Source organism: Canis lupus, chromosome 7, assembly GCF_011100685.1.
Source record: "Canis lupus familiaris isolate Mischka breed German Shepherd chromosome 7, alternate assembly UU_Cfam_GSD_1.0, whole genome shotgun sequence".
NCBI classification, from domain to species: Eukaryota; Metazoa; Chordata; class Mammalia; order Carnivora; family Canidae; genus Canis; species Canis lupus.
In genome coordinates this window covers 60,926,031-60,945,474 of record NC_049228.1, presented here as the reverse complement: position 1 = coordinate 60,945,474, position 19,444 = coordinate 60,926,031, and the positions used below count along the sequence as shown (strand labels likewise).

The 19,444-nt window shown below is 40.2% G+C and overlaps 1 protein-coding gene across 1 annotated transcript in view; it reads right to left on the bottom strand.

Moving 5' to 3' along the window:
- CDH2 (cadherin 2) overlaps positions 1 to 19,444 on the bottom strand; it is a 213,869-nt gene that overhangs the window by 13,327 nt on the left and 181,098 nt on the right. The window contains 1 exon segment of the mRNA NM_001287156.1: positions 18,801 to 18,940. Within this exon segment, the coding sequence (NP_001274085.1) occupies positions 18,801 to 18,940 (140 nt within the window).

Here is a 19,444-nt window from a genome sequence, read left to right as displayed (position 1 = left end):
GAAAGAAAGAAGCTGACTATAATGTGGAAATGCGTCAAAATTTTAGGTTTGGATACTTTGTAGTTTTCAAACCACCAAATTCTGATGATATAAAATTCTCCAATTTAATGTTGATATTTACAGGGAGTGTAGATTTTCTGGGACTCTTCAGAGTTCAGGCTTCACCTTTTTATCTAAAACCAGCTTAAGTGCCATTTGGAATATCTCTATAGTAGTTTCAATTTACTCAACATTTGAATACTTACCACGTACTGGCATTGGTGGAGGTGCTTTACATGTATTTGTGCATTTAATCCTCCGATCAGCACTTATTAAGTTTTATTATTCCTTTGTACAAGTTGAGATACTGAATCTCAAATAAACCAAGTAACTAAGTCCCTTATCCCAAATCTACTAAGACTCAGAGACAGGTTTGGATTCCAAGCAGGTTAGAGTAACTTTAAAGCTTAGCTCTTTGGCAGCCACCCAGGAAAGTGAGTCAAGTCCAAGCCACAAGGCCCGGAGTTAAAGAGTAACGGACTAGACAGATGAATGTGGAGGGCCCAGACGTGAGGGATGATAATAGTTACCCACGAGACCAAGACCAAGGGAAAAAAAGTCACTGGCATTCAGACCTTTGAGGTACCAGGTACTATACCAGCCTCTTGAGAAGTGTCTTTTCACTAATACTTTCTTTTTTCTTATTTTTATTTTTTTAAAGGGTTTATTTATTTATTCATGAGAGACACACAGAGAGAAGCAGAGACATAGGCAGAGGGAGAAGCAGGCTCCATGCAGGGAGCCTGATATGGGACTTGATCCTAGTACTCCAGGATCACACCCTGGGCTGAAGGCAGGTGCTAAACCACTGAGCCACCCAGGGATCTGCTTTCTTTTCTTTTCTTTTCTTTTCTTTTTTTTCTTTTCTTTTTTCTTTTTTTTTCTTTTTTCTTTCTTTCTTTCTTTCTTTCTTTCTTTCTTTCTTTCTTTCTTTCATTAAAGATTTTATTTATTTATTTGAGAGAGAGAGAGAGAGGGGGAGAGAGAGAGAGAGAGAGAGAGAGAGAGAGCATGAGTAGGGGGAGGGGCAGGGGGAGAAGCAGACTCCCCATTGAACAGTGAGCTGAACTCAGGTCTCAATCCCAGGACCCGTGGATCATGACCTGAGATGGCAGGCGCTTAACCGACTGAGCCACCCCGGTGCCTCTCATTGATACTTTCTAACAAACCTGTGAAGAATGTTTCATTATCATCTTTTTAGGTGAAGAACCAGACTCCTGAGAGCTCGAGTAACTCACCCAAGGTCACCCATCTAGACTGTGATTAGGATGGAAATCCAAACCCGGTGTGTCTGACTTCAAAACGTCCATCTACAATGTAACTTTCTGCTTGTTAAGACACTCTCATCCTGACCACTGTCCTGGAAACAATTCCTTTACCAAGAGATTCAGCTAACTTAACTGCTGAAGGGACTGAGGAGAAGCCCCTTCTCTCAAGAGTGTACAAGGGGACTTCGAGGTGAGGCAGGTACACAGAGCAGGACAAGCCAGCCTGGGATGTAAACGTGGTATGCTGTAAAGTATAAAATGCTAGGAGGAGAAAACCTGTGTTAGATTTGAACCTTGAACAATCCATGTGCTAGGGAGAAAGGACCTTTCTGGGATTACCAACAGCATGAGCAAAGACATGAGAATGCTGCTTTCTCTTATTAGGATCGAGTATTTCAGATTATCCAAACAAAACCTGAGTGAAAACATCTCAATCGTGCACAATTGTGCTCCATTTTAAATTTTATAGAATTTATGAGCAATTTATAGACTATCTTGAAGACATACGATATAACAGATGTGAAGGCCTTTGAGATGCTAAAATGTCATACAAAATAAAAACAGGGACTTATTTAGAGAATTCCGAATGCTTACACACCAGAAGCATATTTTTCCAGGTCATGTTTAACTGCATAACTACCAAGCATAATAAAGTGGGATAAACCGTGAATAACTGTGCCTTCTGACACTTACTGAAGCTTTATATAGAAGAAAGGGAAAAACAGATTGTAAGTATACTGATAATAGTCAATAAATATTTTTATGCTGAAAGTGTAGAATGTTTTGTTAGAAGTCTGACTTACATGAAATTAAGTAATGGAATCTAATGTTTAAGGACTGTCTTTTACCTGGTGACAAACTCCTTGATACTCAGTGTATTATATGATAATTCTGTATAAGAATACAGAGAAATTTCCTTGGCTTAACTGTTGACAAAAGGGGCATGCAGACTTTGCTTGTGCTATTCCTTACCTGGAAAGAACCTGTGCATTAATCAGGCTGCTCCCTGATTTCTTATACGCTCCCTCTATACCCAAAAGTTACAAAGGTGAATGTATTTTGACTGGCCAGCAGTGTCATAAAAATTTTCTAATAAATTGCCAACACTTAGATATAGGGATAGTTCACCTGAAAATGGGAAGATGTGGCAAAATAGAGCTTAAATTCTAATATAATTTGTCGTAGCCAATTGCAGCTGTCTCCTCCATGCAAGGACAGCATCTCCACCTCGCCTGCTTCACTTAGAGGGATATATAGAGCAGCATATTAATTTATAGTTTTTTATCTTTCTTTTGATAGCCTTTTCCTACACCTTAAGAACTAGAGAGTGGGAGAAGCCTTCAAAGGTCTGTAGTCCTGTTCCATCCTTTCCACCAGCAAAATGGCAAGCCCGTAGAAAGTGCTCATTAAAAAATGTGTCGAAAAAAGCCTGAGCAATGATATTCATGCCAGATGTTCAAAAGAGCAACCAATTTAAGAAATGTGCCTTGGATCACATTATACTCCATAGCAGTAATTCACAATGGGGAGGGACGGAAAGACCCCTGTCTTATCACTGAGATTCATTGCTCTGGTGAGTCCCCCGTAATGATGGAAATATGTCATATTCCTCAGTTGTGCAGATAGCAAAAAAAGAGGCAGAAAACCACTGATTTATGTAAAGTTAGGAACTGGGTTAAATGTGGCTTAACATTTCTCTGTGATGGTTTCTTCTATTACAAACATGGGATATAAAAAAACCTGACAATGCTAGGAAGTAGGCAGAAGTGTCTTCAGGTCACAGGGGCTGGTTTTCTGTCCATATCCATCTGTGTTGTGTGGCAGAGGTCCTGATCTGAGGGTCCAATTTTAAGCCTTTTGATAAGGGGTCACTCTATGCAAACCTCCTAAATTATACATCTTTACAATCCCATAATACTTTACTTAAACACACAAATTACAACATGTAGGATGAGAATTATAAAGACAATTACAGAGACTGAAAACACTTTCAAGGTCATTGGGTTCATGGTCTCCTGAAGATTACAAAGAAACAAGCCAAGAAGAAATCTTTTATTTGGTTCCTAAAGCTCTCTAGAGAAAAAGTGGATCTGAAAATTCTCTTATGATTGTCAACCTTTATTTGCAATGCTAACTTCCTAAAGAGGTCTAATTTTCAAAGGAAGGCCAAGGAAAATCTTGTTTTAGAATATTTAGAACATATGTTATTTGGCAACAACCATTAGAAGGAGGCATGGAATTATGGTTTTAAGAATATTCACATTGCAGGCAACTAAAACCTCTTTCTGGTCCATCTATGAGTTAAAATGTCTTAAGGGTGATACAATTATGGGAGAGTCAGTAAAAAGTTAGTTAGCAGCTAACACTCTGGTTTTGACTTTTCTTGTTAAATTCCACTGACTTGCAGTAATTTATAATTGGTTCAGTAAAGATACCACGAATCTATCCTAAGGCATTTGGTTATGTTTAAATAAATTAAAATGCTGCATCAGTATAGATAGAAATTCTGGAACCTAGGTAAAAATTTCAGAAAGCTAAAAAAAGAAAAAAAATTCAGAAAGCTACCTTGCTGATAGCATCTATAGAATCGTGTAATTGAATCTGTTTTAGAGAGTGACGAAAATACTCGTTTACTATCCCACAAGTATTTAAAGGAGAGCCTACTGGGTGCCAGATGCCATTTCCAGCTCTGAGTGAAAGAAGGAAACCAACTCTCACCTGGCAGGAATGACACTGGGTGCTTTCTCAAGTGGTACCTCACATACTCCCACCACAAATCCTTCCAAAGTAGGTGTTATTCTATCCCCCTTGGTTACTGCAGGTCAGAGAGGTTAATGATCCGTCCAAGGTTGCAGGTTGCAGACTCAGGTAAGCAGCGTGGAAGGATAAAACAGAGACCACCAGGGCAAGCGAATTAAAAATAAAAGCTGCATCTTGTTGCCATGGGCCAATGAAGAAATGCACAGGGCAGTTCACCGAGGTGGGAAACGGGAAGGGTTCCTGGTCCAGGAGAGGAGTTCAGGGTGGTTTATGCTAAGCTAACGAGGCACTGGGGTCTAGTACTCTGGTCTGTGCATGGTTGGTTAAAACGTGCCTCCCAGATTTTTAGGCAGAACTAGGATTCTTCATTTCGGTCCAACCAACAACAGGCAGGCCCGCTGCAGGAAGGGAGGCACCGAAAGGTCACGGTCCTTGATCAGCCTCCACTGGGGGGAGGAGTGAAGAACCCAGCAGCCAGCTTCCCTATCTCCTGGGCAAGGGCTGGTGCAAGTGGAAAACTTTCCCTTTATAGCAGCAGAGGCGAGGAACTTTAAAATTCCCATATAGATAAGGGAAACATTTTTAATGTTTCGGGACTGAGGAACTGAGAGAAGTAAAAATACTGACATGAAAGTCAATGGACAAAATTCCGAAGGGAAAAAAAAAAAAAGTTCTCTGGAAAAAAGCTGACGGTGGCACAGGCAAGAAACTCTTCAGACAGACACAAAGAGGAACGGAAGGTGGAGGAGGAGAACATTATTATCTCACCCTCTATAGCTCCTGGCATTAAAATAATTGAATGAAATAGTGATAAGGTGTCAACACATTACCATACAACTGCTGACACGCAAGTCAAATACCCTTGCGAGCTTTATGTAAATGATGATACGAGCTGAGTTTCCTCCCCCAGCGAAATACAGTTATGATGGTAAGTACCCGGGAGAAATGATGTGGAGACTAAGTAGATTCCAAGGATTATGAAAGCCCCCAGAAACAAAAGATTTGCTAAAAGCTCTTCTGGTTTGAATCACGAACCTAACAAAGATAAAATAACTCCGGGACAGCTGAAGGACCTCTATTCTCTGCTGTCACATACAGGGTAATCTCACTAGGAGGCCAGTTTGCCTGGTCCCAGGAGGGATGGAGCCAGGCCCCCCTGAGGAGGGAACACATCCATGGTTCCTGCCTCCACGGTTTACTGTTAGTGCTGCCCTGTCACAGCTTCTTTCAAAATTCTCTCCGAATTCTGTCTTCAGAATTTTGAATGAGCTGAAGTTTCACTCGTTGGTGCAAAATGGTGGTCCTGCCACAGATGCTGGCGTTGTTGGAATTCTATCACAACTTCCTTCCTATTGTAAAAATATGGCATATCCTCTTGGAAAAATGTTGTGAAGACGGTTCCATTAGATTTGATTGAATAAATACTTTCTGGAGAGTCTTTTGGGTCGCAGATGGGGTTGCCCATAGAGCTCTTAGTCTGCCATCTTTTAAAAGAATGCATTCAGAAATGATGAGATTTGACGTCATGCATATATGAACAATATGTAACAAAAATACGGAAGAGGAAGATGTAAGCTGCTGGGGGAAGTAAGGATGTGGCTGTGCAGGCCTGCAGGATGGAGCAGAGCAACAGGGCTTCAGAGAGATGATGTTCCTCCTGAAATCTGACGTTTAATTTTTATACTGAGGTTTGTCATTTCCCACCTTGTCCATGTAATTCAGTTATAGCCCGATAGAGATGAACATACTTCTTAGCCCGTTTAAGTACGTCTGGCTGGGAGACACAGAGTATACTTTCTAAATGCACCTTCAGGCCATGTTCCCACCCCAAGCTCCAACTTCTTCTACCTAAAAATATGAATGTCACCATCCAGACAAGATCAAAGTCATTCTGTTGGCCTGACCTAGTATTCTGTCTTAGAGGAGACCTAAAAATAGGGAATAAAGAAATGACAAGATTTGGTTCAGAATATGGTGACAGAGCATCAAAAATCCTTCTCCACTTTAAGACACATGGTTTTGAAATTTCCTAAGGAGAACTAATCACTGTTTAAGATAAATGTACATATAAAGGGAGCATACTATGGTGACTGCAAAAGACAGAGTCTGAAATCAGAATGCCTTGATTCAAATCCTGAGTTCACCATATTCAACTGCGTGACCTTGGGCAGGTTCCATAAAGTTCCTGGGCTAATCTAAAGAGCATTCAAGCTCTGGATCAAATGCTAATGAAGGCTCCATATTCTCTAAACTCTAAGGGGGTTAGCGAATCTTTTTTGGTAAGGGCCAGATAGTAAACATTTTAGTATCTTTGGGCCATATAATCTCTGTTACAAGGTCTCAACTCCGCTGCTGCGCCTGCAGTGTAAAAATAGCCACAGGTAACACATAAACAACGGACAAGGTGCACGGTTATATCCTTTTTTCTTAAAAGATTTTATTTATTTATTCATGAGAGACACAGAGAGAGAGAGAGAGAGAGAGAGAGGCAGACACAGGCAGAAGGAGAAGCAGGCTCCATTCAGGCAGCCCGACATGGGACTCAATCCCTGGACTGGGATCACGCCCTGAGCCAAAGGCAGATGCTTAACCACTGAGCCACCCGGGCATCCCACATGGTTGTATTCTAATACAACTTTATTAAAAAAAAAAAAAAAAAAAAAAAGCAGTTGGTGGATTTGGCCAGCTGGCAGAACTTTGGCAAATACCACTTAGCATCTTTGCTTTTGTTTTTCCCCTGGCAAAGTGTTAACACACAGTTGGCGGTCAAAATCTTTATCACTGTCATTACTGGGATATTGATAACTTTCTATTCCTCTAAAACTAAATACAGTAAACTTATGATTACTCAAGAATGAATATTAAAATGAATTACATAAAATATTTTGTTCATTCACACAAAGTGACAGGAATAGCAAATAAAAGGTTGTGTGCAAATCATGCGCATGATAAATATATTTTGTGTCCAATGGGGAATGAATGGGCCCCGGCCAGTTGAGAATATGGTTCTGGTAGCCTATCGACATGTGTCACCTGGTGGTATTTTGAGAACAGCTTGCACAAAGGCAATGACAATGTACTAATCCAATCCCTAGTGAAACTTTCCTCTTGTGAAATCAGTAGCAAAATATACTAGTATTTGCAGGTGGGTGTAAGCGGCCGAATAACTTGAGAACATAGCAGAGTGTGCCTCAGCCAACAATAAAAATGTTGAAAGTGGTCTCCACAGCTGTGTCCAGATTCAGCCATCTGTCAGTTTGCTTAGCAGGAAGATTTTATAAAACAATCATTTAAAAGAATCAAATATACCATGGTTAAATTATAAAATTTCACTCTCCGCTTGAGTCAGAGGGCCTGGGTTGGTTGCCCACACAAGGGCTGGCTCCTGAGATGGGCCGGAAGTGCATGGAGACAGACCCTCTGGCTCAAGCAAAGATTCCTTGTCTGGGGGAAGTGACTCTTTTGGTCTCAAGGGACTTTCTTATATCTGTACCCTCCCCCTCTGTCTAGGCATCTAGACTGGATTTAAAATTTTAGCTTCTGTCACCCAGATTGTATACCTGAATTTATTATTTTTTTTCTGTAATAACCTGGCTCTTCAGATTGCTTCTCCAGATTCTAACTTTGTTAATACTAAAATGTGCTCAGTTTTGCAAGCCATGCCTAACCTGTTAACTAAGTCTTACTCTTTGCCTTTTCTTTTTTTTTTTTTTTTTTTTTAATTTTCATTTATTTATGGTAGAGAGAGAGAGAGAGAGAGGCAGAGAAGAGGGAGAAGCAGGCTCCATGCACCGGGATGCCCGATGTGGGATTCGATCCCAGGTCTCCAGGATCGCGCCCTGGGCCAAAGGCAGGCGCCAAACCGCTGCGCCACCCAGGGATCCCCTCTTTGCCTTTTCTAAAGCCTGATTACCTGAGGTCTTTTAATAAACCATGGCTAAGTGCCCAGCCTCACTGGTCCTACCAGTCACACCTGCGTGCTACAAGTCAGCAACACCATATGCAACATTGGTCATATGACCACCAGCAAGTGCATTAGGAGTTTAGCCTCTCAAGTCACATAGACCTGGGTTCGAACACTGGAGTAACAGCAGTGTCTATGGCACAGGGTTGTTGGGAAGATTATAGGAGAAATGTAGGCTGAGGGCAGAGCACAGAGCCTGACACAGATCAAGTATGTAATGAGTGCTAGCATTTATGAATGTTATCGTCATTTCCGGAAGACATCAGGGATTTCAAAGAATGAAATTCAAGTTGTCTTGGGTGTCAATCAACCCTGTAGACAGACTTCTAAAAATTAAGAGGTTTGGGAAGAGGGCCCAACGCACGAACTTTCTATGAGCACTTCTCAGGCGTGTGACGTCCTAAGTACAGAAATAAAAAACGAATAGGATCCCTGCCCTCCCAGAATTTAAGGTTGGAAGCAGGACTGGACACAAAAGCTCAAAACAAAGTAGACATGGAATGCTGTGGATCATAAAGCAGAGATACTTGATCCAGATGGGATTCCAAGGGAGGATGTCTTGAGATGAGTCTTAGTGGCTAAACAGAGTTATTAGGCAGGCTAAGACCATGGACTAACGCCGGGGAAGTATGAGGTTCCCTGCCTTGGTACAGAGGTATAGGTGGCTCAAACCTATTGCAGTTTAACATGTAGCGTGGTGGGGCAATGTGAGGAGAAACTAAGTCATCAACCCTCAGAGTTCCCATTCCCCAAATCCAAGTCCCAACTCATAGGACTGTGGGTAGGTTCTTACCCCATCTCAGGCACCTAAATTCCACTGAACGTGCCTTCTGTGTCATGGAAGGTCTGGGGACCTCAGCTACAGAAATACTGACACTAACTCCCACAAATTACATAAGAATTAAATTTCTTAAAAAAAAAAAAAAAAGGCAATGGTCACTCATACAGCAACTACATCTGGATCTTTAGGGTTTTGAAATCCTGGGCCACTACAAAGAGCTCCTATCATGACTCCCTTTATCCTGAAATCGCATGTGATCATTTACATGTGCACGTTCCTATCCCTGATCAAGAAGATGTCAGTGTCCCAGGGAGCACGGGGAGCATTCTGCAGGTAAGGGAAAGCTGCCCTCCCTAGTTTTTGTGAGCCTTACATACAGTGTCTCCATTTTCATGAGCTACTGCATTTCCTGTGTCTTCTGTGACCAGGGACCCACTTCCTTCCAGCATATCTGCATGGGTCACAAAACAATGCACATGAGCTAGCACTCTATTCTGGGTGGGTCACTATGAGAAAACTCTTCTCAAAGAAAGTCAGAAAAGATTCTCTAAACTTAACACTTAACAGGGTGAGGCAGAGACTTCCAGCCGGTCACCGAACTCATTCCTCCTTCTTACTGGGTACCTTAGCCAAAGGCATTTCCTAGGGGACAGAAAATGGAAGTGATGCGTGCCATGCCTAGCCCATAAAAATCTCCCACAAATCATCCTCCCTGCCCTCTGGTTATTCAGGGATTGCAAGTATGCATGGCTGGGGTGACCCTGGAAGCCACATGTGCAGAGCTGGGGAGCTGCTGGTCCTCTGGGTCCCTTATGACTGCATGGAGTAGAGTAGCATGGATCTTTCCTCCCCACCTCTAATCCCCATGACCTGAAACCCAATTACCACGAAGTAAGTGAGAAGTGCATTTCAACCAGGCTACCAGGCTTAGGTCACTGAAATTTTAGTTTGTTATAGCAGCTATCCTATTTTAACCAATTCATCTGGCTAAGTATATCTGTGGCATTCTGCTTTCTTTCCCTTTAAAATAACCAACCAACCAACCAACCAAACAACCAACCAAACACAGTACTACAGAAAATTGTTCCATGGTTACTAGCACTATGGGACCTTCCCCTAATAGAAATCTGTTTTTTGTTAATCCCAAGACTAATAATCACATAATTTAATCAGAGTCAGCAAAAAATAGATTTTTATAAAGGATTGGCTTCTAATATAAGTCAAGAAAGCTGGCCTGGGACAAAAAGAAGAAAATAAAAACAATCACCAGAATATATCTGCCTTGCCTAAAGCAAGAAGCCTCTATTTAGTTTCCAATACTTATTCTCAAGACAGAATGCTGGCCATGTTTCTAGATCTTTCAACTTTTTGGAAAGGCTTGGGAGATCCAAAATTTATGTGAAATTTTTCAGTTTTTACACTTTGCAAGCTCAATAAAAAAAAAAAAATCCAGATGCACCCCTTCCCCACCCACCTGATGAAATATGACTTTTAAAGTGACAGAGAATCTACCTTTCAGACACGTACCCCAAATCATTAAGGGTTGACATCAGATACTTTCTCTGAGACCTCAGAACCATCTCTGATGAGAAAGAAAAACTCCAGCTCGAGAGCAAGACTCTAAAAACTTAAGAAACCAAATGTGGGAATTCAGATTAGAGTATTCACAATCCTGGAGTGTGAAACCTCCTGAGCCCAAGAGGTGCTGGGCCTTGTCTGAAGAAATTGAGAGAGAAGAATCTAGCCGACTGTGATGTTCCACTCAGCAGCAGCTCTGTGGGAAGTCAAACCTAGTACCCAGGCAATAGTAAGGGCCAAGAATCCAAGAGTGAGCAAGAGAACACCAATGAGGAACTTTTAATTAGCCACTCACACTTTCTGTCACGACCAGCCCTGATTTAAGCTCGATGAGTTTGTCTGTGGAGAGGGCAAGCCCTGCTTCCTTAATGCTGTCCTTGAACCAGCAGCCATGGTTCAGGAGATCTCAGTGTTGACTCACTGTAATCTGTAATCTGTGAAACCTCCTAACATGGACAACAGATCCTCTCTTACAGATCCAGAGTCCTTATAGGAGTTCCCAGGCCCCAAACTCAGAATTGGGCATTTCCCAAGTCAAATTTCAAGAGCAGAGGAAACTGCTAGATGTCCCAGAGTCTACTTCAAGGAAAGGATGGCCTTCTTCTGATAAATTCAAAATGACATTTGGAAAACTGTTTTTTTTTTTTTAATTAAAAAAATTATTCATGAGAGACACAGAGAGAGAGGCAGAGACATAGGCAGAGGGAGAAGCAAGCTTCCCATGGGGACCCTGATGTGGGACTTGATCTCAGGACCCTGGGATCACAACCTAAGCCAAAGGCCAGATGCTCAACCACTGAGCCACCCAGGTGCCCTGAAAGGTGTTGTTTTAATCACCTGATTGAACCTGAGTTTTGCCAAGGATGGTACAGGATCTGGTAAACGTATCACTTTCTCTGGACAGAGACTTAATCTCCACTTCAGTACTTTTTAGCAGTGTGTGTCTACTCTACTGTACTGTGGGAGGGTCAAGTGAAATAATGTATAGAAAGCACTTAAGTACAGTGCCTAATTCATAGGGTACCCCAAACAATAGCTTCTGCTATCATTATGAAGAATGAAACCATATAATGGTGAGTGATTTAGGTAGAGGTTGTTTAAAGTGGGCACCAGTGACTGTTGTAAACATAATACACACTCCACAAATGTTTATTTAATATAAAAGCAATCGTAATTAAGCCTAAGCTTTAAAAAGCAGGAAGCTAACAGTTTCTGTTTCCTATCCTGGGGCTAGAGGGATGGTTCCATGAAATGTGAGCCATCGGCTATATTGTACATTCACCCTGATTTTATTCGTGATGCTAATATGAAGGGAGCTCATCGCAAAAAAACATGAAAAGCTACACAGTATCTGCAACGAGCCCCATTGACCAAAAGTGCACCAATGAACATTTACTAATGAGGGTAATTAAACATGACTTGATAACCACCAAAAGCCCTGCTGTGGCAGTGAAGCAGATAAAGAAGAAACTTCGCCCTCTGAAAAGAGAGCAGACATTATACTAAAAGTGTCTGTCCAACAGTCAACAGATGCTCCTATTCAGAAAGCATCTAATGCTAGCTTCAAATATGGGACCAACTTGGGGCCCAACAACTTAACCCAGAGCACAGTATCTACATGCACTGAGAAGAGTCTACTATACACAAGACAAAAAATACAGGTGTGTTGTTGTTTTTCTTTTTGTAGGCTTCTGAGCTATTTTGTTAAAGAAATTAGCAACCTGTATCCTGGCACAGAACTAAGACAGCAAGAGATGCTAATCAATGGCCTTGAAGATAAGAACTACCCTTGGAAAGGATTGCTTTGCTTTGTTTTCTTTCTAATCAGTTAGCTCCTTAAGGAGGATACACTCTCTTGGCAGGAAAAATAGGAATGCTGGCTAAGCCAGCCTGTGGCTAGGTTTTACAGCCTTCCCAGCATAGCTGCCTTTGCCTGTCACTACAGTTCCTATCTGGCTTCACCAACTGCCTCAACTACCCTCTGCGACCTGCCCATCCTTTGAAAAAGCTGCTGATTCTTTGGGATTGTCCAGCGGAGACATCAAGCAGGCCACCGCCTGATTATGACAAGCCACGCCTGCCTTGTAAGGCACAGTCTCCATCCACATCTAGAGGTAACACACATGCTCCATAAAATACTGCCTATGTGTAATAAAAATCAACTATAACTTGTCTAAAATGTAACATGGCAGCAATCCCATTTCCTAAGCCTACTCTTGTAGAGAGATAATATCTTCCCCCCAAAACTAATAAAAATGTATAAATCATATTCTGTTGCCAAAAAGGCTTAATGCATGCTACAGAGAAATAAGTCATGGGAATGAAAGAACAGATGGAATACAGTCAGTGGTATTGTCACAGTGTCATATGCTAACAGGCGGTAGCCACACTTGTGAGCATTATAACCTAATGGATAGACTTGTTGAATCACTAGGTTGTATACCTACCTAATGGATAGACTTGTTGAATCACTAGGTTGTATACCTGACACCAATGTAACATTGTGTGTCAACTATACTCAGAAAAAAAAAAAAAAAAAGAAATAGACTTTCTAACAGAGTCACATGTGAATTATGGAAAATAGAAATAGAATGTATTTCACAAAGCTGAACTTCTCAGGAATGGACCATAATTTTAAGATTTAAAGCAGTAATATCTTGTTTAGGAAATGGGAAAGTGGAGTTTCTGGATGGCTCAGTCAGTGAAGTGTCTGCCTTCAGCTCAGGTCACAATACTGGGGTCCTGGAATTGAGCCCCACATGGGGCTCCCTGCTCCACGGAGAGCCTGCTTCTTCTTTCCCTCTGCTGCTCCCCCTAACTTGTGAGTGGTCTCTCAAATAAAAAATATATATATTTAAAAAAAAAAGAAAATGGAAAAGTATTTGGATTAAATTCACTTAAAAAGTAAGAGTATTAAATAAAAGGTTTAGTTTTTTGTTTTTTTTTTTTAAGAAAATAAAAGTAAATGAGAAATTCCACCAAAAACTTTGATCCAAATCTTGGTGAATTCAGTTGGAGGATTTATACAAACAGACAGGAAGACATTGTAAAGTGATAGCAATGAAAACAAGTGGTACCAGCCCAAGAAGAGGGAGGCAGAGCAAGCAGTCCAGCACAGGGTCAGGAAGCCAGCCCATACACCCACACACACAGAGCCACCTGCCTTATGACAAGTGGACCTCTGCAGTGCAGTGGAGAAGGGCTATCTTTTTAGTAAACACTGTTGGGCATCAGGGAAGAAAACAAAAAAGAACTCTGATAAATATCTTATAGCAAATGAATAATCCATTAGAGACAGATCACAGACTTAACATGATAGGTAAAATAATAAAGCTTTGAGAAGACAACATGAAGTGTTTTGGTTTTCTTTTCTTCTTTTCTTTTCTTTTCTTTTTTTTTAGGAGGAGAATTCATTACTTCAGAGCAAAGTTTTCTTAAATGGGACATAAGTGTATTTCCTAATAGAATAAAATTGCTATACTGGGGCAGCACGGGTGGCTCAGTGGTTTGGCACCGCCTTTGGCCCAGGGCCTGATCCTGGAGACCCAGGATCGAGTCCCGTGTCGGGCTCCCTGCATGAAGCCTGCTTCTCCCCCTGCCTGTGTCTCTGCCTCTCTCTCTCTCTCTGTGTCTTTCACGAATAAATAAATAAAATCTTTAAAAAAATTGCTATATTGGGCTTCATTAAAATTAAAAAAAAAAACCTTTGCTCATCATAAGACACAATTAAGAGAATAAAAAAGTAAGCTATGAGATAGGAGAAGATATTGACAATATGTTTATCTGACAAATAAATGATATCCATACTATACAAGGACCTCCTACATATCAATAAGATAAGGGCAGACAACTGTAATAGAAAAGTAGACAAAAGGCTGAACAGAAACCTCACAAAGGTATCAAAATGGTAAGTAAGTCAGTAGGAACATCTTGATTAAATCATACTGAGATATATGCCACCAGAGGGGCTAAACTTTGAGGACTAGAACAAGCCAAGTGCTAGTGAGGATGTAGGGCCATTGAAACTCTCATGCCCCACTATGGTGAAGGGAGATGTCAATTGGTACAATTACTGGAAAACTAGCAGGTTGGTGTTAAAACTGCACACAGATACATTCTAGGATGGAGAAGTTCAATCCCTATGCACATACCAACAGAAATGCACCAACATACACACACAAGAATGTTCACAGCAGTTGTATTCATAATAATTCAACTGCATGAACTCAGTCCAAGTATAGTAGAATGGATGAATAAAATGTGGTTAATTCCTACAACAGAATACTTCTTAGCAACTATAAAAATGAACTACTTCTGTATATAGCACGGATGAATCTTACAGATATAAGTCTGAGTAAAGGAAGCCAGACACAAAAAGTACCTACTGTATGATATCCATTTACATAACGAAATCTAAAACCCAGTTATAAAAAAAAAAAAACCAGTTATGCTGTTCTGTGGTGATAGAAATAAAAAAAATACTAGTTACTTTTGGCAGAGGGCATACTTCCTGGCAGGGGATACAAGGAAGACTCCCAGGGTGCAGGAAATGCTCTTGTTGACATGCATGGTGGTTACACTCTTAAACCTTGTAGGAAGCCTTCGGTTTCTGGTTGGGATATAGAGTCACGAGACTATTATTCACATGCTAGTATTAGCAAACAAGCCAGTTAAGTTACCAAATCACAGATTTTTGAAGCCATAATTCAGAACATAATGAGGCTACCTGAATAAATATAAAGAAGCTAATAAGCTCCAAGAGAAATAAGACCCATAGCTGCTTTGATCTCTGGAGGAGGAGAGAATGGAAGAACAAAGGAATCTGCCATTAAGAAGGTCCAGGCTTCCAGTTACAGAATGAATAAGTTATGGGAAGAAAAGGCACAGTACAGGGAATACAGTCAATGACATTGTAATATTGTTGTATGATGACAGATGGTTGCTACACTTGTGATAAGCATGGTGTAACATAAAGACTTGTTGAATCATTATGTTGCACACCTGAAACTAATATAACATTGTACATCAACCATACTTCAATAAAAAAGGGAACACTAAAGCCAATAAATAAAATATTTTTAGAAACTTTATCTGGACCAAAAAAAAAAAAGAGGTAGAGGGGAAGGAGCATAAGGATAACTCACCCAGACTTGCAAAGAAATTTTAGTGGCTATGCATGGACAAACCTCATGGATTTGCGTCTTGAGGGAGTGTATACCCTCCATCAACTCTTTCCCACAACCCCCTATCTGCTCCTTAAGGGAGTGCACCAAAGGGCCAAAGACCTGGCATGCTAAGGAGGAAGTCTGGATTTAATAATTTCTAAAGAGTTAGTGGGAGTGTGAAGCCAGAGACAGGACACTCATTAGGATGCTATTGGAGGACAATGATGATTCTGATCTAAGTTAAGGCAGTGGCCTTGGTGATGCAATAAGCAAATTGATTTCATAAAAACACTTTAGGTAGAGACAAATCCTTGGTATAGCATACTCACACTGCATATTTTATTCTGCTATTATGAGGTAAGCCATAGAATAAATAAAAAGCCAATTATTTAATTTTGTCACAATTTTCTCTTTTTTTAAGATGTATTATCTGAGAGAGTGTGAGAGTACACACAATGGGAGAGGGGCAGAGGGAGGGAGAGAGAGACAGAGAGAGTCTTAAGCAAACTCCTGCTGAGCACAGGGCCCGATGCAGGGCTTGATCTCATGATCCTGAGATCATAAGCTAAATCAAAATCAAGAGTCGGACGCCCAACTAACTGAGCCACTCAAGAGTCCCCAATTTTTTTGCAATTTTCTATAATGAGAACTGCAACTGGAAATCATGACAGAGAATCCAAGATGGACAGAGGCTTTTAATTTAGATGAACATGGCATTGCAGAACCAAGAGGCTAGCTACCAAAAGATAAAATAGGAAAATCAGTACTAAATAAAGAAATTAGACACAGAGAACAATACAGAGAAAGTTTCAGAAAAATCTTTGGACTATTGGGGAAGTTTCCAATAGGAAACAAAACATTCCTATCTAAAAGCTTACCTGGGGCAAAGGAAACTTCAGAGCTCAGTAAAAGAAGAGGATGAACATTTATAACGATGATTTTAATAAATCTTAGAGTAGTAAGTAAGTTTGACTTATTTGATCTCAAGAACCAATCTAAGTGGATAAAGTCAATAAAGGAAGTCAGTCTTTCCTAAAATAGCTACAACAATAGAATCTCATTAAACACTTTCTCAAAGAGACTGGCGGGGAGAAGGGAGAAAGATAGATCAGGTGACTCTAAGTGCCCTCTGTCAGACTCCCAGATGTTGAGAATGTTCTTGGTTCTTGCCCCTGGGGCTCCAATTCTAGCAGCGTCCAGTTATGACTTTTGGCCTTCCAGTTATTACCATTTTTACTGGAGCTTCATAGAATTGGGTTTAAATTTCTGCCTAGAAAATTATGCACAATGTCATGAAAAATAAAATACCAAAAGTAGAAGATTTATGAGATAATGTGATCAATATACGTTTGCTGATCTTGAACATAGCTCAGGAGAGTGAAAGGATAGATTAATTAAGGATTAAGCCAAACATGAATTTTAATATCCAAAGACATTTATAAGCAAGAAACCCTGGGGCATATTTATAGAGCCACTTTAATTAGTCAGTATTCGAAGCAGCTTTACACGTGAGTCAAGTTTTCAACATATTTTAATAAGCATCTCTTCTAAATGCGAGAGCTGAGGTACTATAAACCAAGCATGGAATCTGGAATCCGAAAAGGTGGACCTCAGTTCTGGCTCTGCCAGTTACAAGCTCTGAGAGCTAATCACTTAACTTGCTACAAATGGAAAATGGGAAACTAATGAGTTGCCACAAAGATTAAACACAACAATGGACGTGAATGTGCTTTGTAAAACAAAAAGTGACATAGGGGTGCCTGGGTGGTGTAGTTGGTTGGGCTCCGACTTTTAGTTTCCGCTCTGATCTGATTGTAGGGTCATGAAATTGAGCCCCACAACTTGCTCAGCTCAGAGTCTGCTTTAGATGCTTTCTCTCCTCTCTCTGCCTCTCTCCCCACTTGCAGTTGCCTGCTCTAAATAAATAAATAAATATGTTAAAACAAACAAACAAACAAAAAAGCAAAACAAACCACCCCAAAAGTGATGTACTATTTCCTCAAATGAATAGAGAAAGGGAAAAGAAAATATATTCATGAAAATTTGTTTTTATTCAAGTAAACAGCCTCATCACTAATGTCCACATATATACTTAAGACAGAGTACATCTAAATTTACTGATAATGATACAAGACCCAAGAATTCTGGCTTCTTTTTTTGACTATTGCCCCAAAGTTTGTATTTGTAAGTGGAAATAACATAATTACCAAAGTACCTAAAATACAGTCACCTGTCATGGAGACTTCTTATAGATTACGTTAGTATCTTCCAGGTAATTACAAGAGGTACTATATATCAGGATAGAGTTAGTTTAGGCTGTGATGTCAGACAGATCTGGATTCAAACCCTGTGTCTACCACTGCCTACTTTATGAGAATCCAATCATCTTTAGCTCTGTTTTCTATCAAAAGGGGAGACAATCACAGTATAATATCACAGGTTTCAAAGATTTAAGAGATAACAGCATTTATTGCACTTAGCAATATCTACAATTTTCTCTTGAGCACATTAAGGTGTCCCACATAATGAACATCTCTCATCCTTGAATATGTATGCAGCTCCTCATGTACATTGATACAGAAACTTATGTTATTTTATAGCCAGACAGGAACTTCGAGTCCTTCGAGTCCACTAATGAGTCAGGCATCACAAAAGACTCCATGGATACAAAGACGAACTAGGTATTGTCTCTAATTTCGAATACTCCTCAAAGAACTTAACACTTGTGAAGGCAGATATTTGTTGGTTCTGCCTACTTCTGTAATCTTCAGTGATAAAATAGTGTATGAGATATTGAATTTGCTTGGTAAACATTTGTAGAATGAATTATCTAGTGCTTTTCCTGTGTACATATGTGTGTGTGTGTGTGTACGTATAAATATATATATATATAAACCCCATCGTAGAAACTAATTTTAGTTATATTTTAGATATCCAATGAAGAAAAACTCTGAAGAAAAATATTTTTATTAGCATCATTATAATGGAAGCTGGGTTTAAATACTAGCTCTTTGAAACAATGTTAATGATTTTCTTACAAAATAAGTACAATGACATTTGGCACTTTGAAAAAAAAAATCAAGAAATGTGCAGCACACCTAGGGAAGACTTCCCTCTAAATATTTGATAATATGATAAACAGAAAACGTGAGACCATTTCCTTACTTACTGTGTGTATTATCTGTCCTACCACTTGGATTACATGATCACAAAATTTCACCTTAAAGGTTTAAAATATAGCTCACCTGGTCTTCTTCTCCTCCACCTTCTTCATCATATTTTAAAATATTATCTCTTACATCATCTTCTGGATCAATTAAAAGTTGCTTGGCCTGGCGTTCTTTATCTCGGCGTTTCATCCATACCACAAACATCAGAACGAGGACTGAGTAGAAAAAGAAAAAAAAAAAAACCCATAGTGTCATAATTTTAAAAATATGACCTTTCCAATCACAGCTTTTAACACTAATAACATACTTATATAGGTCAAGAGCTTGTAAGGCACCTTCCAGTCTGTTAGCTCTTTCTGGCCTGCTGTGAAAAGATAGAAGACCAAGCTGGCCTGGAGCACAGGACATGGAGGCTGAAACCCTGGATTCCAGAACCTGGTGCCCTGTGGACTCACTGGCTCAATGTCCAACCTCAATTTTATCATTTACCTCTGACTTTGGCTTATTGGAGGATGGGATACTCCTAATATAATGGTCTGTAAATTCTAAGCCAACAAACATAGTAAGTCAATTGTTACTTGTTCTGTAACTGCTATCTGACTGAGGTGGGTGAGCCATCATGAGACTCTCCACATCACAACAGTATTCCTCTACCCCAAGGTAGGTGCTTGCCAGGACGACTCGAGTAGTAAATTGGAATTGGACCAGCAATAGGGTCT